We start from the raw sequence: 23,042 nt of genomic DNA, 5'->3' as shown, positions 1-23,042 counted from the left end.
GGAGAATATAGGGAGCTAGGAAGGGAGTTGAGAAAAAGGACCGCAAAGGTAGTAATCTCGGGATTACTGCCTGTGCCACGCGACAGTGAGAGTAGGGATGCGATGAGGTGGAGGATAAATGCCTGGCTGAGGGATTGGAGCAGGGGGCAGGGATTCAAGTTTTTGGATCATTGGGACCTCTTTTGGCACAGGCGTGACCTGTACAAAAAGGACGGGTTACACCTGAATCCTAGGGGGACCAATATCCTGGCAGGGAGATTAGCGGGGGCTACTGAGGTGACTTTAAACTAGAATGGTTGGGGGGTGGGAATCAAATTAAAGAGGCTAGGCGTGAGGAGGTTAGTTCAGAACAGAGGGATGGGAATCAGTGCAGAGAGACAGAGGGGTGTAAAGTGAGGGTAGAAGCAAAAAGTACAAAGGAGAAAAGTAAAAGTGGCAGGCCGACAAATCCAGGGCAAGCATTAAAAAGGGCCACTTTTCAGCATAATTGTATAAGGGCTAAGAGAGTTGTAAAAGAGCGCCTGAAGGCTTTATGTGTCAATGCAAGGAGCATTCGTAATAAGGTGGATGAATTGAAAGTGCAGATTGTTATTAATGATTATGATATAGTTGGGATCACAGAGACATGGCTCCAGGGTGACCAGGGATGGGAGCTCAACGTTCAGGGATATTCAATATTCAGGAGGGATAGACATGAAGGAAGGGGAGGTGGGGTGGCGTTGCTGGTTAAAGAAGAGATTAACGCAATAGAAAGGAAGGACATAAGCCGGGAAGATGTGGAATCGATATGGGTAGAGCTGCGTAACACGAAGGGGCAGAAGACGCTGGTGGGAGTTGTGTACAGGCCACCTAACAGTAGTAGTGAGGTCGGAGATGGTATTAAACAGGAAATTAGAAATGTGTGCAATAAAGGAACAGCAGTTATAATGGGTGACTTCAATCTACATGTAGACTGGGTGAACCAAATTGGTAAAGGTGCTGAGGAAGAGGATTTCTTGGAATGTATGCGGGATGGTTTTTTGAACCAACATGTCGAGGAACCAACCAGAGAGCAGGCTATTCTGGACTGGGTTTTGAGCAATGAGGAAGGGTTAATTAGCAATCTTGTCGTGAGAGGCCCCTTGGGTAAGAGTGACCATAATATGGTGGAATTCTTCATTAAGATGGAGAGTGACATAGTTAATTCAGAAACAAAGGTTCTGAACTTAAAGAGGGGTAACTTTGAAGGTATGAGACGTGAACTAGCTAAGATAGACTGCCAAATGACACTTAAAGGATTGACGGTGGATATGCAATGGCAAGCATTTAAAGGTTGCATGGATGAACTACAACAATTGTTCATCCCAGTTTGGCAAAAGAATAAATCAAGGAAGGTAGTGCACCCGTGGCTGACAAGAGAAATTAGGGATAGTATCAATTCCAAAGAAGAAGCATACAAATTAGCCAGAGAAAGTGGCTCACCTGAGGACTGGGAGAAATTCAGAGTTCAGCAGAGGAGGACAAAGGGCTTAATTAGGAAGGGGAAAAAAGATTATGAGAGAAAACTGGCAGGGAACATAAAAACGGACTGTAAAAGCTTTTATAAGTATGTAAAAAGGAAAAGACTGGTAAAGACAAATGTAGGTCCCCTGCAGACAGAAACAGGTGAATTGATTATGGGGAGCAAGGACATGGCAGACCAATTGAATAATTACTTTGGTTCTGTCTTCACTAAGGAGGACATAAATAATCTTCCAGAAATAGTAAGGGACAGAGGGTCCAGTGAGATGGAGGAACTGAGTGAAATACATGTTAGTAGGGAAGTGGTGTTAGGTAAATTGAAGGGATTGAAGGCAGATAAATCCCGAGGGCCAGATGGTCTGCATCCTAGAGTGCTTAAGGAAGTAGCCCAAGAAATAGTGGATGCATTAGTGATAATTTTTCAAAACTCGTTAGATTCTGGACTAGTTCCTGAGGATTGGAGGGTGGCTAATGTAACCCCACTTTTTAAAAAAGGAGGGAGAGAGAAATAGGGGAATTAAAGATGAAGCCACACTCAGGTTGGAGGAACAACACCTTATATTCCGTCTGGGTAGCCTCCAACCTGATGGCATGAACATTGACTTCTCTAACTTCCGCTAGGCCCCACCTCCCCCGGTACCCCAGCTGTTACTCATTTTTATGCACACATTCTTTCTCTCACTCTCCTTTTTCTCCCTCTGTCCCTCTGAATATACCTCTTGCCCATCCTCTGGGTCACCCCCCCCCCGTCTTTCTTCCCGGACCTCCTGTCCCATGATCCTCTCCTATCCCCTTTTGCCTATCACCTGTCCAGCTCTCGGCTCTATCCCTCCCCCTCCTACCTTCTCCTATCATTTTGCATCTCCCCCTCCCCCTCCAGCTTTCAAATCCCTTACTCACTCTTCCTTCAGTTAGTCCTGACGAAGGGTCTCGGCCTGAAACGTCGACTGTGCCTCTTCCTATAGATGCTGCTTGGCCTGCTGCGTTCACCAGCAACTTTGATGTATGTTGCTTGAATTTCCAGCATCTGCAGAATTCCTGTTGTTTGCGTTTAAATTCACTACTGCGAAGCCTCTTCCGGTGATGCCTACACCGAAGAAGTTTAGATCCTCTCTTCGACGGGAGTTCAGTGAAACCATCTCTCACTGCTCCCCATCTGTAATTTCTTCGGCTCTTCAACTTTTCGACCACACTTTGACTCAAACTCGCTATCACAGCCATGTATCCTTTCTTGGAACGTGCCTCCGTCGCCAACTTACTCCAGTTGGCTTTAGGATTCGTTTCCAAGCCTCTCAATTTGGACCTTCTGAGGATCCCAGGTACTCACATTTTATTGACTCTGCCTCTCGCCGCTTCTCCCGTCAAGCTCTGAAGGCGACGCTGTCCGCCATGAGGAGGTACTTGGTGTCCCTATCCCAGACCCTTCCATAACTTCGGGACACTTTCTTCGCCGTCTGTAATGGTCCTACCCGGTATTTCATCCTCCGTCGGATCCACGCCTGCAATCGCCGTTTTTTTGACTTTGTCATGTTAGGCAAAGATCGCAAGATCTTACATCTACGGACTCCAGAGCCTGCCGGCCCCGACGCTAGCAGGCATGAACTTTCAATTGCGGCCCCTGCCATTGATCTCGGCGGCTCCAACACCTCAGGACATATTCAAAACCCGGACTCCTGCAACGACCATGGACACATTCGAAGTGATTACGCAACCACCAACTGCAACTCCAGCCTTGAACACCAGGCCGGGTCTTTATGTGCTGCTGTTGTGACTCCCGTCTCCCCTTCCCCCACCACCACTCCGCAGCCCCGTCTTCCTCAGATCCCACCGTCAGCTCCTGGGCCCTCAGAGGCTCCATCTTCCTCTCACCCCAACCCTCCCCTCTCCACTGACACTCCCAGCCTCCCCCTCCCCCCTCTGATCCCAGCTCTCATCCGTGCCGGGTCTTTACCATCCCCTCCGACCTTCAACTGTCGGAGGCAGAACGCTCTGTTCTCAGTAAGGGCCTCACGTTTGTCCCCCTTCGCCCACACCTCAGCGAGTTCCGTGTTCGCCACGATGCGGAACTTTTCTTCCGCCATCTCCGTCTCCGAGCCTACTTCTTCGGCAAGGACTCTTCCACCCCCACCGATGACCCCTTCTCCCGTCTTCAACCCTCCTCTTCTTCATGGACACCCCGCTCTGGTCTTCTGCCTGCTCTGGATCTCTTTATCGCTAACTGCCGACGGGACATCAACCGTCTCGACTTCACCGCACCTTGTCCCCATTCCAACCTCACTCCTTCGGAACGCTCTGCTCTCCACTCCCTCCGCACTAATCCTAACCTTATTATTAAACCCGCTGATAAAGGGGGTGCTGTTGTAGTCTGGCGCACTGACCTCTACCTTGCCGAGGCACAGCGACAACTCACGGATACCTCCTCTTATTTACCCCTCGATCGTGACCCCACCAAGGAGCACCAGGCCATTGTCTCCCACACTATCAACGACTTTATCCGCTCAGGGGATCTCCCATCCACTGCTACCAACCTTATAGTTCCCACACCCCGCACTTCCCGTTTCTACCTCCTACCCAAGATCCACAAACCTGCCTGTCCTGGCCGACCTATTGTCTCAGCTTGCTCCTGCCCCATCGAACTCGTTTCTGCATACCTCGACACTGTTTTATCACCCCTTGTTCAATCCCTTCCGACCTATGTTCGTGACACTTCTCACGCTCTTAAACTTTTCGATGATTTTAAGTTCCCTGGCCCCCACCGCTTTATTTTCACCATGGATGTCCAGTCCTTATATACTTCCATCCCCCATCAGGAAGGTCTCAAAGCTCTATGCTTCTTTTTGGATTCCAGACCTAATCAGTTCCCCTCTACCACCACTCTGCTCTGTCTAGCGGAATTAGTCCTTACTCTTAATAATTTCTCCTTTTGCTCCTCCCATTTCCTCCAAACTAAAGGTGTAGCTATGGGCACCCGTATGGGTCCTAGCTATGCCTGCCTTTTTGTTGGGTTTGTGGAACAATCTATGTTCCGTGCCTATTCTGGTATCTGTCCCCCACTTTTCCTTCGCTATATTGACGACTGCATTGGCGCTGCCTCCTGCACGCATGCAGAACTCATTGACTTTATTAACTTTGTCTCCAACTTTCACCCTGCCCTCAAGTTTACCTGGTCTATTTCCGACACCTCCCTCCCCTTTCTAGATCTTTCTGTCTCTGTCTCTGGAGACAGCTTATCCACTGATGTCTACTATAAGCCTACTGACTCTCACAGCTATCTGGACTATTCCTCTTCTCACCCTGTCTCTTGCAAAAACGCCATCCCCTTCTCGCAATTCCTCCGTCTCCGCCGCATCTGCTCTCAGGATGAGGCTTTTCATTCTAGGACGAGGGAGATGTCTTCATTTTTTAAAGAAAGGGGCTTCCCTTCCTCCACTATCAACTCTGCTCTTAAACGCATCTCCTCCATTTCACGTACATCTGCTCTCACTCCATCCTCCCACCACCCCACTAGGAATAGGGTTCCCCTGGTCCTCACCTACCACCCCACCAGCCTCCGGGTCCAACATATTATTCTCCGTAACTTCCGCCACCTCCAACGGGATCCCACCACTAAGCACATCTTTCCCTCCCCCCCCTCTGCATTCCGCAGGGATCGCTCCCTACACAACTCCCTTGTCCATTCGTCCCCCCCATCCCTCCCCACTGATCTCCCTCCTGGCACTTATCCGTGTAAGCGGAACAAGTGCTACACATGCCCTTACACTTCCTCCCTTACCACCATTCAGGGCCCCAAACAGTCCTTCCAGGTGAGGCATCACTTCACCTGTGAGTCGACTGGGGTGATATACTGCGTCCGGTGCTCCCGATGTGGCCTTTTATATATTGGTGAGACCCGATGCAGACTGGGAGACCGCTTTGCTGAACATCTACGCTCTGTCCGCCAGAGAAAGCAGGATCTCCCAGTGGCCACACATTTTAATTCCACATCCCATTCCCATTCTGACATGTCTATCCACGGCCTCCTCTACTGTATAGATGAAGCCACACTCAGGTTGGAGGAACAACACCTTATATTCCGTCTGGGTAGCCTCCAACCTGATGGCATGAACATTGACTTCTCTAACTTCCGCTAGGCCCCACCTCCCCCTCGTACCCCAGCTGTTACTCATTTTTATGCACATATTCTTTCTCTCACTCTCCTTTTTCTCCCTCTGTCCCTGTGAATATACCTCTTGCCCATCCTCTGGGTCACCCCCCCCCCCCGTCTTTCTTCCCGGACATCCTGTCCCATGATCCTCTCGTATCCCCTTTTGCCTATCACCTGTCCAGCTCTCGGCTCTATCCCTCCCCCTCCTGTCTTCTCCTATCATTTTGCATCTCCCCCTCCCCCTCCAGCTTTCAAATCCCTTACTCACTCTTCCTTCAGTTAGTCCTGACGAAGGGTCTCGGCCTGAAACATCGACTGCGCCTCTTCCTATAGATGCTGCTTGGCCTGCTGCGTTCACCAGCAACTTTGATGTATGTTGCTTGAATTTCCAGCATCTGCAGAATTCCTGTTGTTTGAATTATAGACCGGTTAGCCTAACGTCGGTGGTGGGGAAACTGCTGGAGTCAGTTATCAAGGATGTGATAACAGCACACTTGGAAAGCGGTGAAATGATCGGACAAAGTCAGCATGGATTTGTGAAAGGAAAATCATGTTTGACGAATCTCATAGAATTTTTTGAGGATGTAACTAGTAGAGTGGATAGGGGAGAACCAGTGGATGTGGTATATTTGGATTTTCAAAAGGCTCTTGACAAGGTCCCACACAGGAGATTAGTGTGCAAACTTAAAGCACACGGTATTGGGGGTAAGGTATTGGTGTGGGTGGAGAATTGGTTAGCAGACAGCAAGCAAAGAGTGGGAATAAACGGGACCTTTTCAGAATGGCAGGCGGTGACTAGGGGGGTACCGCAAGGCTCAGTGCTGGGACCCCAGTTGTTTACAATATATATTAATGATTTAGATGAGGGAATTAAGTGCAACATCTCCAAGTTTGCGGATGACACGAAGCTGGGTGGCAGTGTTAGCAGTGAGGAGGATGCTAAGAGGATGCAGGGTGACTTGGATAGGTTGGGTGAGTGGGCAAATTCATGGCAGATGCAATTTAATGTGGATAAATGTGAAGTTATCCACTTTGGTGGCAAAAATAGGAAAACAGATTATTATCTGAATGGTGGCCGATTAGGAAAAGGGGAGGTGCAACGAGACCCGGGTGTCATTATACACCAGTCATTGAAAGTGGGCATGCAGGTACAGCAGGCGGTGAAAAAGGCGAATGGTATGCTGGCATTTATAGCGAGAGGATTCGAGTACAGGAGCAGGGAGGTACTACTGCAGTTGTACAAGGCCTTGGTGAGACCACACCTGGAGTATTGTGTGCAGTTTTGGTCCCCTAATCTGAGGAAAGACATCTTTGCCATAGAGGGAGTACAAAGAAGGTTCACCAGATTGATTCCTGGGATGGCAGGACTTTCATATGAAGAAAGACTGGATGAACTGGGCTTGAACTCGTTGGAATTTAGAAGATTGAGGGGGGATCTGATTGAAACGTATAAGATCCTAAAGGGATTGGACAGGCTAGATGCAGGAAGATTGTTCCCGATGTTGGGGAAGTCCAGAACGAGGGGCCACAGTTTGAAGATAGAGGGGAAGCCTTTTAGGACTGAGATTAGGAAAAACTTCTTCACACAGAGAGTGGTGAATCTGTGGAATTCTCTGCCACAGGAAACTGTTGAGGCAAGTTCATTGGCTATATTTAAGAGGGAGTTAGATATGGCCCTTGTGGCTACAGGGTTCAGGGGGTATGGAGGGAAGGCTGGGGCGGGGTTCTGAGTTGGATGATCAGCCATGATCATAATAAATGCGGTGCAGGCTCGAAGGGCCGAATGGCCTACTCCTGCACCTATTTTCTATGTTTCTATGTTGATCCGGGTGAGCCTGTCTTCGTTCCTCTTGTAACCCACAGTCAGCTCTTTTGTTTTTTTTTGACATTCAGGAAGAGGTTGTTATCTTAGCACCACTGTATCAGGGTGTCAACCTCTCCTCTGTAGGGTATATCATCACTGCTAGAGACTATCGAATTGCCGATAGGTAGTAAGGATGGGCTCCCTCACCTCTGTCCCTCAGACCCTCAACACAGGTGCCCCCGAGGATTGAGTCCTGAGTCCCCTCCTCTACTCCCTTTACACCCACACCACACACAGCTCCAATCTGCTGATCAAATTCACAGAGGACATGACATTGATAGGCCACCACCATCATTCCCTCAACCTAATCTGAGCTTCAATACCTTGGCCTCAAATACCTCCTTGTGCAATTGCATCTTTGATTTCCTCACTTGCAGACCCCAGTCAGTTCGGATTGGCAACAACATATCCTCCATGCGTGGGCACACCACAAGGCTGTATGCTTAGGCCCCTGCTGTACTCACTTTACACTTATGACTGTGTGGTTAAGCAAAGTTTCAATGCTATATTCAAGTTTGCTGACGACACCACTGTCTTTCTTTCCAAATCTTTTTATTGTTATATATAGGAAAAATAACATGAGTACATCGAAGTAACAACACTTACAATGCCTCAAAAAAAACATTATCTTAAAGATTGAAAAAAAATTTTGTGATAACAAAAAAAGCCTACAAGCAGAAAAGTGAGAAAAAAAAAAGAACCTATTAGGTGTACAACCCCGGAGTCATGCGTCATACAAAAAGCTTCTAATCAAACTGCCGGCAAGAAAAGAAAATATACTAAAAAAATTTACAATTAGATCGTGGAAAAATTATATCAATTAACTCAAATGATAATAATGAGCAAATGAGCCGTATCTTTTCTCAAAATCAAATAAAGGTTCAAAGGTTCGACTTCTAATTTTCTCCAAACTAAGACAATAGCATCACTTGAGAGAACCATTGTGACAAAGTGGGAGCTGATGTATCCTTCCACTTCAGCAAAGTGGCCCTCCTAGCTATCAATGTAACAAATGCAATAACATGTTGGTCAGACACAGAAATACCATGAATATTTTGAGAACTATTCCAAAGAGCACAGTTAATTTATTCGGCTGTAAATTAATTTTAAGTGCTTTAGAAATTGTTGAGAAAACCGACTTCCAGAACTGTTCCAATATAGAACAAGACCAAAACATATGTGTCAATGTAGCTATCTCAGTTTTACATCTGTCACAATGACTATCAACATTAGGAAAGATTTTAGAAAGTCTCTCCTTTGTCAAATGATAACGATGTACAATTTTAAATTGAATCAATGAATGGCTAGCACAAATTGAAGAAGAGTTAACCAACTTCAATATCCACATCCAATCCTCCGTCATAAAAGTCAAATTAAGGTCCTTTTCCCAATCCTGTTTAATCTTAGATAAAGGACGCTTATCCCATTGTAATAATAAATTTTTCCAATAGAACCCTTAATCTAAGGATTCATGCTCATAATAGTATTTAACAGGACAGCCTCCAATATGTAAGGAAAATTACTTAAATATTTTTGTAAAAAATATCTAACTTGAAGGTATTGCAGAAAGTGTGAGTATGAAAGAGAATATTTATCAATTAATTGTTCAAAAGACATCAATCTATCTTCTTTAAATAAATCCAAAAAAGAGTTAATACCTTTATTTTTCCAAAGTAAAAAACTTGGATCACTCAAAGAAGGCTTAAAAAAGTAATTTCGGTAAATTAAACTACAAAGTTTAAATTTTTTAAGATTAAAAAAATTGCGGAACTGGAGCCACATTTGTAAAGAATACTTAATCACAGGATATAAGTTTAAATTAACAAGTTTACCTAATTGCATAGGTAAAGGAGCTCCCAATAATGAGGTTAAATAAAACTGTTTTACAACTTTCAGTTCCAGGTCTACCCAAATTGGCCGATCACTCTTATCAACCCAGTATAACCAAAAAGACATATATCGCACATTAACAGCCCAATAATACATTCTAAAATTAGACAAAGCAAGACCTCCATCCTTCTTCAATTTTTGTAAATGACATTTACTAATTCTTGGTCTTTTATTATTCCAAATAAAAGGTAAAATAATAGAATCAATCCGATCAAAAAACTTCCTAGTCAAAAAAAAGGAATATTCTGAAATAAATATAAAAATTTCAGTAAAATCATCATTTTAACTATATGAATATGACCAACAAGTGAAAATGTAAGTGGACTGCATCTACTAAATAAATACTTCATAGAGTCTACTAAGGGAACAAAATTAGCTTTATAAAGATCCTTATATTTTTTAGTAATTATAATACCTAAATATCTAAAAGAGTCTGAAACTTTAAAAGGAGTATTATCATATATAGAGACAGAATCATTTAAAGGAAACAATTCACTTTTACTAAAATTTATTTTATATCCTGAAAAACATCCAAATTCATTAAATAATTTTAGCAAGGCAGGAATGGATTCGTCAGGGTTAGATATATAAACCGATAAATCATCAGCATAAAGAGTGACCTTATGCATGGTCTCATTCACAAAGAACCCATGGATATTTTTAGCCTCACGAAGAGCAATAGCAAGGGGTTCTAATATTAAATTAAACAACAGAAGACCTAATGGATGGCCTTGCCTTCTCCCCCGTGAAAGCTGAAAAAAAGGAGACCTACGATTGTTAGTGACAACAGTAGCAATAGGGGCTTTATATATCATTTTAATCCAATTATTAAAATTAACACCAAAGCCAAATTTCTCTAAGACATTGAATAAATATTTCCATTCGACTCGGTTGAACGCTCTTTCAGCATCCAAAGATACAACACATTGTGGAGTTTTAGAAGAGGATGAATATATAATGTTAAATAGTCTCCGAACATTTGAAAAAGAATAGCGACCCTTTATAAAGCCTGTTTGATCTTTATGAATAATTTTACCCAAAATATTACCCAACCGATTGGCCATTATCTTTGACAAAATCTTAGCGTCAACATTCAATAATGAAATAGGTCTATATGAAGCACAGTCAGTAGAATCTTTATCTTTTTTAAGAATTAAAGAAATAGAAGCCTCATAAAAAGTAGAGGGTAAGTCACCTTTCACAAAAGAATCCTTAAACATTTCCAACATATACGGAGAGAGCAACTTTCCAAATATTTTATAAAATTCTACAGGATAGCCATCAAGTTCTGGGGACTTACCAGATTGCATTGAAAAAATAGCTTTATGAATTTCGGCTTCAGTAATTTGAGCATCGAGAGTGTTTTGATCCTCAGCGAAGATTTTAGGAAGAACAATCTTCCGTTTAAAAAAAAAGCATTCATTTTAGAAGAGTCTAACGGACATTGAGATTTATATAGCTCAGCATAAAAATCTTGAAAAATCTTATTAATTTCTTCATATTCCTGAGCTTAAGGTACCATCTTTCCTATGAATTTTCATGATGTGCCTTTTGGCTGCAGCCATTTTCGATTGAGATGCAAGCAGTTTATTATTTTTATCTCCAGACATATAAAATTGGCTCTTTAACTTAAGCAAATAACCTTCAATGGGATGAGTTAATAACAGGTTATATTGTGATTGAAGTTCCACCCTTTGTTTAAATAAATCAGTATTGGGGGAAATTGCATAAATGTTATCTAAATCTTTAATTTGTTTTCAAATTCTATCTTATTCTGCTTTAGTTTGTTTTTTAAGTTTAGCTGAATAAGAAATAATCTGACCACGTAAAAATGCTTTAAATGTATCCCATATAACTAATTTAGACATACCCCCTATATCATTAAAAAGAAAAAATTCTTTTCTCTGGGTTTCATTGAAACTGACAAAGTCAGAGTTTTGCAATAATGTCTGAGACATGCGCCAAGGTGAGTGGGCAAGAATGACATCATCAAATTCAAAAGAGAAACTCAGAGGCTCATGATCAGATATAGCAATAGCGTCATATTCGCAAGTTTTAACACTAGGCAAGAAGTGGGGATCGATTATAATATAATCGATTCTCGAATATTTTTTATAAACATGTGAGAAGAAAGAATATTCTCTCTTATCGGGATGAAGGTAGCTCCACAAATCAATCAACCCAAAATCAATCAAAAAGGAATTAATAAATGACGCGGATCGATTTGGAAGTCGCTGATTGGTTGAGCTTTTATCAATCATAGGATTTAAACAGCAATTAAAATCCCCACCCATTATGAGCATATATTCATTTAAGTCAGGCAGTAAAGCAAATGACACCACTGTCATAGGCTGAGTCAAAGGCGGAGATCAATCAGCATATAGGAGGGAGATTGAAAATGTGGCCAAGTCGTTCCATACCAACAACTCTTAGTCAATGTTAGCAAGACCAAGGTGCTGATTATTGACTTCAGAGGTCTACAACCTTGGGTGATCAGAGTTGGAGAGAGTTAGCAAGTTTAAATTCCTCCGTGTTATTATTTCGGAAGACCTGTCCTGGGCCCAGCATGAAAGTGAAACTATGAAGAAAGCATAGCAGTGCTTCTACTTCCTTAGGAGTTTCCAAAGATTTGGCATGACATCTAAAACTTTGACAACCTTCTTTAGATGTGTATTGATTTGCTGCATCACAGCATGTTATGGAAACACTAATACTCTTGAATAGAAAATCCTACAAAAAGTAGTGGATATGGCCCAGTAATGCCCTCCCCGCTATTGAACACATCTACACGAAATGCGGGAAGCACCATCAGAGACCCGCCACCAACAAGGCTATGCTCTCTTCTCACTGCTGCCATCAGGAAAAAGGTAGAGGAACCTCAGGACCTGGATCACTAGATTCAATAACAGTTATTACCTTTCAACCATCAGGGTCCTGAAACAAAGGGGATAACTTCACTTGTCCCCATCATTTAAATATTCCCACAAATTAAGGTCTCACTATGAAGGAGTCTTGTTCTCATGTTTTTGATATTACACTCAGACTACACTAGTATAAACTACACAGATCCTGCTTAATGCTGAGGATGAGTTCCTCGGAGGTGGAGTACTATGTAAATCGGCGCTATTTGGGATCATTATAACATTATGTAAATGGACATGAATGCCTGATTAAAAAAAAATCCAACCTGAGGTGCATGATGTTTTATATATAATATAGTAATTCATGGAGTGACGAACATGCAAGTAGGCCTAACCTGTACATCCATGGAGCAGCAATACATTGCAGCAGCAGCGGAGTGAAGCGGGTGGTGGTTATGCCTTAGAGGAGAGACCAGGCTGTGAGCTTCTTCAAGCAGGCATCAATATTTCACTGCCTTTTCTTAAGTTTCCTCTCATGAAACAGTTCTCGGTAGCAAGAAATCATGTTGAGAACACCTCTTTGCATGGTCCATGATCTGTGTGATTGTGGTGATGCTGGTGCTGAGGAATTTTGTGATGAGGTCTCTTGATGATGTTTCCTCTTCTCCATCCAGGATGCATTGCTGTACGTTATTAAGGCTGTCACCATGAGAATGCAGTTAACTCTTGAACATCACCATTATTAACATCCTCACGCCATATTACTTGCAGTCACGTCCATGCTAATGCTTTTTCGAGACATCTTAGATGTACTATCCTCAGTGGAAGTTGCAGCCAATTTTCCAAACACTTTGGGTGGGGGAAAAAAGGGAATAAGTTGGTGAGGGAGTAAGAACGTTTACGCATGTGGGGGAGGCAGTGAGTGGCTCAGAGTGTATGTAAAGCGTTTTCATTGGCTGATTAAATGTTTACTGTAATGACAAATGTTCCTGATAATTTTTAAGTGTTTAGAATGATTTTGTCATTTAAAAAAATTCCAATAAAGAAATGAATAACTATGTTCCAACAAATCAGTGCTATGCAGGGTCTGAGTGTACTTGTACTGTGTTCATTCGGTGATGACTTTACATTAGCTCAGTATCTCAGTAAAGAACATAGACCATAGAATAGTACAGCACATTACAGGCCCTTCAGCCCACAATGTGCCGACCCTCAAACCCTGCCTCCCATATAACCCCCCACCTTAAATTCCTCCATATACCTGTGTATATACTTCCTATCATTTTAGAACTCTCTTATTACTGCACTGAAATGTCAGGCCAGATCACAAGCACAAATTTCTGAATGACATCTATCTTCATAGCAGGATGGCCAACAAATTGTACTTAACCAAAGTTTTGCTGTTCTTATCCTAACAAGTATAATTGAGCTTGCTTATTGCTAGCTATTTTACACTGACTTCTGGTCTGGCAGTGATTTGATTTTAGAATTTTCTTTGTGTATTATCATTATTCTGCTGCCTTGCATCATCCCCTATCCTTGAACCTGAAATTTATGTAATCTCCTCAATCCTGGCAATCATCCTGGATCTCTGCATTCCTTCAGTCATGACTGCTTGTGCTTTTATGATTTCAGTTACACCACCATTGTGAGCTTTCAGTGTTTCCTTTGCCTTCCAGCTCTCTCTTCCTCTAAGGAACTGTTTAACGTCTCCTTAACATGATGCAGTGCTGAAAACATTTTGGCCGAGGAATGGCTAAGATTTTAAGATATGAGCTATGATTTCTTGATTTTAAATCTATTAACTCTTGATTCTTTTCAGACTTGTGTTGTATTTTTACAGAATCATCTATAAACTGCTGGCTTCAAAAAATGAAGGGATAAGAGTGCAAGCATTGAAAGTGATGGGTTACTTTCTAAAACATCTTGCCCCAAAGTATGTGAAAGTAAATTTTATTTAACCTATTTACTCAATTAATTAGTCATAAATACTGTATCCTTTTAGCCTGTTTAAAAAATGTTTTACGTTTTACAATCTGGATAGGATTTATTTCGAAATAACTTTGTCCACTATTCAGTTTTTGCATTATAATCCATTAGTTATAGGAATTTGAGAGAGATTTATATTTAGGCTGGGACTGTTTTTAACTGGAACTTTGTGACTTTTAAAAGAATTACTTTCTGTTCTAGGCGCAAGGCTGAAGTCATGCTTGGACATGGTTTGTTCTCTTTGTTGGCAGAGAGGTTGATGTTGCACACCAACATAATTACCATGACAACATACAATGCTTTATTTGAGGTGAGCATCAACTAATCAAAGCAATACTTGAATAATGTAGACATACTTGGAATAGATTTAAGTTTTTTGTCAACAGCAAATGTCAATTTAATTATTCTTGCCAGTGTTTTTTAATGAATGGTTTGTTTTATAAGATATTACAGTTAAGCAAATGCATTGTTAATGCGACTGTAACAAATAAATGAATTGTGCATTATATTTTCTTTTCAACTCCATTTAGCTGTATTATGGTTTTTTTTTTAACATGGGATAATCATTCTTCACAAATTGAAGTAGGATGGTAGGGTATTTAAATAACCCTGGGAGATTTTGTGCACTATCCTATTTTACTTTAATAGTATTAATGTTTTTATATTTTCGGTGTGCTCTTGTTGGTCGACCATACAGTGTTAATAATAAAAGTTCGTTGTAGATTGAATTTATGTGGGTGGGTTGTTAGTTTTTGTCTTGAGTTGTGCATTTATATTGGAAAGTATTTGTATTATCACCTGTTTTGCTCCTTTTTCATTAATTTAAAGATTGATCCATAATATGAGTTTTCTAAGTTGTATATTGTGGCTTTAAGTTGAATGCATTTACTTTAGTTACGGCTATTAAAGTTGCACTGGGGGAAGTGGCATATTGTTAAATGATAGAAAAGTTTGGAAAACCAGGCAAGGCTTATTGTGTTTCTGATTTGTGGCCATTAAATCTTAAATTTGCAGATACCAAGAATAAGGAATTTGGAGGAAGTTAAGATCTAGTTACTTATGTTCTTGTGTCTCCCATATTTCTACACCATATTTTGCAGTTTTGTTTCTTTCCTCTTATTTCCCCGATTCTGTTTTGTCATCAATATCTCTTTATAAAAATGTAAAGTAAGATTCGGAAGTGATTTTTCCTTTCAATTTAATAGACTTTTAAATAGATGATCACAGTTTTTGTTTTGTGCCTGTGGCATTATGGCTAAAATTAAAAGCTTCACATCTGAAAAAGTGACAAGTACAAATCTACATCAGTCTTGTGTATGTTGATATGTCACTGCTTGGCAACTAGTTTGTATGTTAGGAAGTAACAAACTTGCAATTGGCAAATTTTTTGGAAGGGCAGGCTTAATTTAGTTGTAGGTGAAATATTTGGTGTTTGTGGAAAACTAAGAGCTTTGTTTATTGTTTTGTTTTGATATACAACACTATAGAAAAATGGGGATGAATATGATCATGAATTAGTTTTGGCTCTTATTTGAAATTTGATGTAGTTTTTCAGATTTGTTCATGATTATTATGTCAGAATTCCCTGATCTCTTGTTGTCCCTTTTGTTTGTGAGCATTATACATATTGATATTGTTCTCCACGTAAAAGTTAAAACTGAATTATTTACAAGGTTCTCATTTTGGAAATTTTATATAGATTATAAAATCTGAAGATAAAGTGTATTGAAGATGGTTTAGTTTAGCTAACAATTTGTTTGTACTTGAACTTTAAATTTTTAAGATCCTGACTGAACAAATTTGTACTCAAGTTGTGCACAAGCAGCATCCTGACCCAGATTCATCAGTGAAGATCCAAAACCCACGTAAGCACCATTTATGTTTAGTTAAAAATTTCTTAGCATCTCGACCATTCCTCATGAGGTGTCTTTCCTTGTGAAACAGTAAGTTCTAAGATAGCAGTTAAAAAAAAACTGCTTTATTACATTGAATTAAATTGTAGAACGGAAAGTTTAAACTGTTTTGCTGGAGTTTAAAGTGGAAAAGGCACACACCTGATGGCATCATCCGAGAATGCAAGGAAGTAATTGACAAGTTAGAAGAAGCTTGTTGTAATATTTGAGATATTCTCACGAGTTTTGAGCCAGCAAAGTAAGGCTGCAAATGTATATATTTATTCAAAAAGAAATAACAGAGCAAATTTTCTGATGAGATCTGAGAAGCAGATGTGCCCATACAGGGCTACCACAGCACATAGATAATTCTTTATATGTGATGAGTTAGTGAAGGTACTGCATATTCGATGTTTTCTTGAACATTGATTATGATCAGCCTTATGCTCTGCAGACCAATGTCTATAGGCCACGAACAGCAGTATTGGATACATTCTGTTAGAAATATATAAAATTGAGAGGCATGGACAAGGTAGATTGATGTTTCCCAGGTTAAGTACTAAAGATAAGGGAGTTTAATAAAGAATGATTGGTTCCTGGAATCTGTGGATAGGGGAGATAGTGGAACTAGATAAATCAGCAACATTTAAGGACCATTTAGATAGGCAAGTGAAGAGGCAGGGAATAGAGAGAAAAAAAGACCATAAGACATAGGAGCAGAGTTAGTCCATTTGGCTCACCGTCTTTTCCGCAATTCAATCATGGCTGATTCTTTTTTATTTTGCCCCTCCTCAGCCCCACTCCCCCACTTCCTGGCCTTCTGCCCGTAACCTTTGATGCCGTGGCCAATCAAGAACCTATGAGTCTCCGCCTTAAATACACCCAGCGACCTAACCCTCACAGCTGCCTGTGGTAACAAATTCCACAAATTCACCACCCTCTGGCTAAAGAAATTTCTCCGCTTTGCTGTTTTAAATGGACACCCTTCTATCCTGAGGCTGTGCCCTCTTGTCCAAGACTCCCCCACCATGGAAAACATCCTTTCCACATCTACTCTGTCTAGGCCTTTCAACATTCAAAAGGTTTCAATTAGATTCCTGACCCCCACCCCCCCATCCTTCTAAATTCCAATGAGCACAGGCCCAGAGCCATCAAACGTTCCTCATATGATATCCCTTTCATTCCGGGAATCATTCTTGTGAACCTCCTCTGAGCCCTCTCCAATGCCAGCACATCTCTTCAGTAAGGAGCCCAAAACTGTTCACGATACCTCAAGTTGAGGCTTCACCAGTGCATCACATCCCTGCTGTTACATTCTAGACCTCTTGAAGTTAATGCTAACATTGCATTTGCCTTCCTCACCGCTGGCTCTGCCTACAAGTTAACCTTTAGGGTGTTCTGAATGAGGAATTCCAAATCCCTTTTTATCTCAGACTTTTGGATTTTCTCCTCGTTTAGAAAATAGTCTGCACATTTATTTCTTCTACCAAAGTGCATGACCATGCATTTTCCAACATTGCATTTCACTTGCCACTTTCTTGCCCATCTCTGAATCTGCTAAGTCCTTCTGCAGCCGTGCTGTTTCCTCAACGCTCTGCTCCTCGACTATTCTTTGCATCAACTGCAAACTTGGCTACAAAGCCATCTATTCCATCTAAATCATTGGTGTACAGCATAGAAAGAAGCAGTCCCAACACCGACCCCTACGGATCACGACTAGTCACTGGCAGTCAACCAGAAAAGGATCCTTTTATTCCCACTCGCTGCCTCCTACCAATCAGCCAATGCTCTAATCATGCTTGTAACTTTCCTGCAATACCATGGGTTCTTAACTTGGTAAGCAGCCTCATGTGTGGCACCTTGTCAAAGGCTTTCTGAAAACCTGAATGTAAAACATCCACTGCATTCCCTATGATATTGTTTGCTAGCCTGCTTTCATATTTCATTCTTTCCCTCCTAATGACTCTTTTAGCTGCTTTCTGTAGGTTCTTAAAAGTTTCCCAATCCTCAATCCACTAAATTTTACTTTGTTCTATGCCCTCTCTTTTGCATTTACATTAGCTTTGACTTCCTTGTCAGCCATGGTTGTACTGTGTTGCCATTTGAGTATTTCTTTGTTTTTGGAATACATCTGTCCTGTACCTTCCTCATTTTCCCAGAAACTCACACAATTGCTGTTCTGCTATCATCCCTGTCAGCATCTCCTTCCAATTTACTTTGGCCAACACCCCTCTCATAGCACTCTAATTTCCTTTACTCCACTGAAATACTGCTATGTCAGACTACTTTCTCCCGATCAAATTTCAAGTTGAATTCAGTCATATTGTGATCATTGCTTCCTAAGGGTTCCATTAGCTTAAGCTCCCCAATCGCCTCCAGTTCATTACTTAACCCCCAATCCAGTATAGCTGATCCCCTAGCAGGCTCAATGACAATGTGCTCTGAAAAGCTATTTTGTAGGTATTCAACAAATTCACTCTCCTGAGATCCATTACCAACCTGATTTTCCCAATTTATCTGCATGTTAAAATCTCCCATGAATATCATAACGTTGCTCTTTTGACACACCTTTTCTATTTCCCATTATAACTTGTTGTCCACATCCCAGCTATTGTTTGGAGGCCTGTATATAACTGCCATCAGGGTCCTTTTATCCTTGCAGTTTCTTAACTCAACCCACAAGGATTCAACATCTTGCAATACTACGTCACATTTTTCTGATGCTTTGATGCCATTCTTTACCAGCAGAGCCACACCTCCCCCTCTGCCAACCTTCCTATCCCTCTGATACAACGTGTAACTTTGGACATTCAGCTCCCAACTGCAACCATCCTTCAGCCACGATTCAATGATGGCCACAACATCATACCCATGATCTGTAAAAGTGCAACAAGATATAGATAGAGATCACATTCAGGAAGATATTGACATCATGGTTTGCACAGATATTAAATTTTATGATGGAGAGCATTGTAGCTTGGACATAGAGAACTATTGTTATGGTTGTACAAGCTACTTTTGGGGCCATTTCTTGAGTACATGCACAACATATGGTCTGGTGTTGGTGCACAACTTTCTGCACATTTTGTAACTAAGCCTAGAAAGTTGACCTGCTAAACTAGTGCAAAGTAGACCATCACTATTGAAATAAAAGCTGAGAGAAAGGTCAGCAGAGCTTTATATATGGGCTAAATTAGTTTAAATGTTTCACTTGTGTATGTGTGAGATTTTAGTCTTTTAATATTTAAATATTTTTGATCTTTTTAATATTTTTGCTCTAATATTAGATATTGAGTCATTGTGAATTTTTGTAAATATGAAGTACATTGATATATGGTTAACCCAAGGACTGTCAAAGTTATTTTGTCAGTGTAACCAGCCCCTAATACTATGTGAAACTTTGCACCTGCCTTGCTGATTAACTGAGAACTGGCTTCCAAATCAATGTCTATGCCTGAAACTTGTTATATGAAATGAGCTCAAATATCCTGCCACAATAGATCAGTGGGTGACACTGGCAAAATAACATTTGTTATTTGCTATCAACATTTTTTTTTTCACTAATAGGAGCATGAACATTTAGGCTTCACAAAAAAATAGGAGTTAAAGTGAGTCTTGAGATTTAGTAACTTACCTCCATTGCCTAAATTTACATTTAGGTTCCCTGACTTATTGAGACTGAATTGTTGCCTTTCTACTGAAAATATAATGCATGCTTTCCCTTCTTCCACCATTGATGCCTCCCTCACTTGCATTTTCTCCTTTTCCCAGATATCTCTGGTAACCCCATCTTTCCACTGTCTTAACAAGGATAGAGTTCCTCTTGTCCTCACCAACCACCCTGTGTGCCTCTATCCAATGCATCATTCTCCATAACTTCTGCCATTTTCAATGGAATCCTGCCACCAAACATATCCTTGCTTCCCCCTCCCATGCTCCACTTTTTGTAGGGATCACTCCCTCCATGATTCCCCTCCCCACCACTTTGCCTCCTAGTGTGTATCCCTGCAAGTGACAGAAATGCTATGCCTGCCCATCCATCCCTTCCCTCACCTCCATTCATGGCCTCAAGCAGTCCTGGGTGAGGCAACACTTCACCAGCAAATTTGCTGGGTCATCTATGTCAGGGTCCCCAACCTTTTTGCACTGCGGACCGGTTTAGTATTGACAATATTCTTGCGGACCGGCAGTCAAATACATTGTGTTTACCCAGAAAAAGACTACAATGACCATGAAGCCTTGCGCGGGCAGCAGTGCGCATGCGCGTCGTGACCTGCCTATTTTTCTCTGCAAATCCTTTTTGGCGATTCTGTACGGGGGGGGGGGCGGGGGAGGAGTGTTAATCACTACAAGACTATAGGTGATAAGTGGCTAATACACTCAATTTTGTTTCTAAAAGTTTATCTAACGAATTTAATATTAAACACAGCGCATATTTTCTTTGCATGAATATAGTGATAAGTCAATTATCATGGCAGGACAAAGGAGCTTGAAGTAAGTGTTAAACGAACTTCCAGTAGAAGAGGTAGAGGCAGGTTCGATATTATCATTTAAAGTAATATTGGATAGGTATATGGCCAGGAAAGGAATGGAGGGCTATGGGCTGAGTGCAGGTCGGTGGGACTAGGTGAGAGTAAGAGTTCAGCACGGACTAGAAGGGCCGAGGTCGCCTGTTTCCGTGCTGTAATTGTTATATGGTTATACAAGTCAATAGCATCATAACATTTTAAGTTACATTTGGATATTAAACACACAGCACATATTTTCCCCGTATGAACATATAAAATCATTGCAACACACCAATATCGCTGAATCAGTGGGAGCCCTGGGCTTGTTTCCCTGCAACAAGAGGGCCCTATCGAGGGGTGATGGGAGACAGCGATACTCGAAGGGGGTTCCTTATGTCCAGTCTATTCTGCAATTTGGTTTTCGTTGCATTCATTGCAGAGATATGTTGGAAATGGAAGCAATGTTTTCAGTGCTTCCATGGCTATCTCAGGATATTTAGCCTTGACTTTGATCCAGAATGCCGGCAGAGATGTTATGTCAAACATACTCTTCAGCCCGCCGTCATTTGCAAGCTCGAGGAGTTAATCTCCTTCCCGCGCTGACACGATGACGCGCGGGTAATGACCTCGCGTGCATTCAAGTTCAACAGTAGGCGTGACGGGGAATGAGAGAAGGTGCAGCTGACTCCTATCGCCAAATCATATTGTTTCCTCGCGGCCTGGTAGCAAATGCTTTGCGGCCCGTACCGGTCCGCGGCCCAGTGGTTGGGGACCACTGATCTATGTGGCCTCCTCTACATTGGTGAGACCCGATGTAAATTGTGGGAGCCTCTTTGCTGAGCACCTCCAAAAAGTGTAATTTCCCGGTGGCTAATCATTTCAATTCCTCTCTGCATTCCCATTCTGACATGTTAGCCCATGGCCGCCTCTCTTGCCATGATGAGGCGACTCTCAGGGTGGAGGAGTAACTGTTCGTATTTCGTCTTGGTAGCCTCCGACTCGATGACATGAACATCAGTTTCTCCTTCTGATGATTGCCCCCCCACCCCCGCTTCCCTCTTCTATTCTTCACTCTGGCCTCTTCCTGCTTCTCACTTGCCTGCCCTTCCCCTGGTGGCCCCCCCCACTTCTTTTCTCCGTAGTCCACTTTCCTCTCCTATCAGATTCTCTCTTCTTCAGTCCTTTGCCTTTTCCACATCACTTCCCAGCTTCTTACTTCATCCCCCCCTCTCCCCCACCCACCCAGCATCTATCACCTTCTGGCTTGTCCTCCTTCCCCTTCTCCACTTTCTTGGCATCTTCCTCTTTCCAGTCCTGATGAAGGGTTTTGATGTGAAACATCTGCTGCTTTTTGAATTCCACAGATGCTGCCTGACTGCTGAGTTCCTCCAGTATTTTGTGTGTGTTGCATTGTGTTTATTTTCCTTGTTGGTAGGATTAGCACGTATGTAAATAATGCCCAGCATTTAAATACATTGAGTTCCGGTTAGATTGGACACATTGGCCAGTACGTTTTGGTTCAAATTAAGTGGCTGCCCCAAATAGCTAAAGTTTCATGGAAATAGTTAAAAAAAAATGAAAAGAGAAACTACTGTTTAACTGAGTAACAAGCTGTCTATTTAAATGAAATGCAGAACAAGTTAGAATGCTATCAATTCTACTACAGTACTATAAAACTGTATTAGTTCCTCACAGTTATTGTTAGAGGAATTTATCCAGTGTATACTTTCTTTTGATTGACCGTAAATAAATAGGCTTAGCCCAGACATGTAACGTAGATTTTGGACTGCCTTCATATAATGCTATTGATGATTTGATCCTCCATATCTTTTTTTTTTGTTGTAACATTCTAGATGATTATTGGTGCCCTCAAATTCTTCACAGTTCCTGACTTGAGGAAGTGAAATAGTTTTATTTGCATTCCCAGCCATTTGTGACATCTTCAAGTTTGAATGGTTAAAACTGCAGAGAGCAAAACAGTTTTGAATTGTCTTCATGTTTATTTTTCTCCAACTATTAGTGACAATAGTCACTGCTTTTTGAACACAAGAACATACAACTGATGCTATTTAAAAACTGTTTGCTCTAAGCATGGTGTTGTGCCTAATGGGCATGCAGGTGTACACGTCTGAAGCTAGTTAGAAGCTGTTTGACAACAGTCTCCAGCCTCAGTCATGTGGCATGGTGTCCCAAGTAAACAAAGGGACACCATTGCTCTATTTTATTGATTGCTTTTTGTTCTTCATTAGTTGTCCCAACTAAGTAGCTGCTTCAGTTAACTGATGGCCCAGTTAACCAGAATCCACTGTAGATACACAGTCTTGTTGCACATGTTTGTGAGATTTAGTATATTGCCCCATATCAGGGATTCCCAACCTTTTTTTTATGCCATGG

General features: G+C 41.6%; 1 protein-coding gene across 2 annotated transcripts in view; it reads left to right on the top strand.

The window, feature by feature from the left end:
• Positions 1–23,042, top strand: part of lrba (LPS-responsive vesicle trafficking, beach and anchor containing) — an 849,775-nt gene that overhangs the window by 112,261 nt on the left and 714,472 nt on the right. For both annotated transcript variants that reach the window (XM_063046460.1, XM_063046459.1), the window contains exons 17-19: positions 14,103–14,195; positions 14,450–14,558; positions 16,032–16,113. In XM_063046460.1, the coding sequence (XP_062902530.1) occupies positions 14,103–14,195; positions 14,450–14,558; positions 16,032–16,113 (284 nt within the window). The remainder of the gene's footprint in view (positions 1–14,102; positions 14,196–14,449; positions 14,559–16,031; positions 16,114–23,042) is intronic.

The sequence above is a fragment of the Mobula hypostoma genome, chromosome 4 (genome assembly GCF_963921235.1).
Source record: "Mobula hypostoma chromosome 4, sMobHyp1.1, whole genome shotgun sequence".
NCBI lineage: Eukaryota > Metazoa > Chordata > Chondrichthyes > Myliobatiformes > Myliobatidae > Mobula > Mobula hypostoma.
Note: the sequence above shows the minus strand (reverse complement) of the source record. Positions and strands in the feature narration are given on the sequence as shown.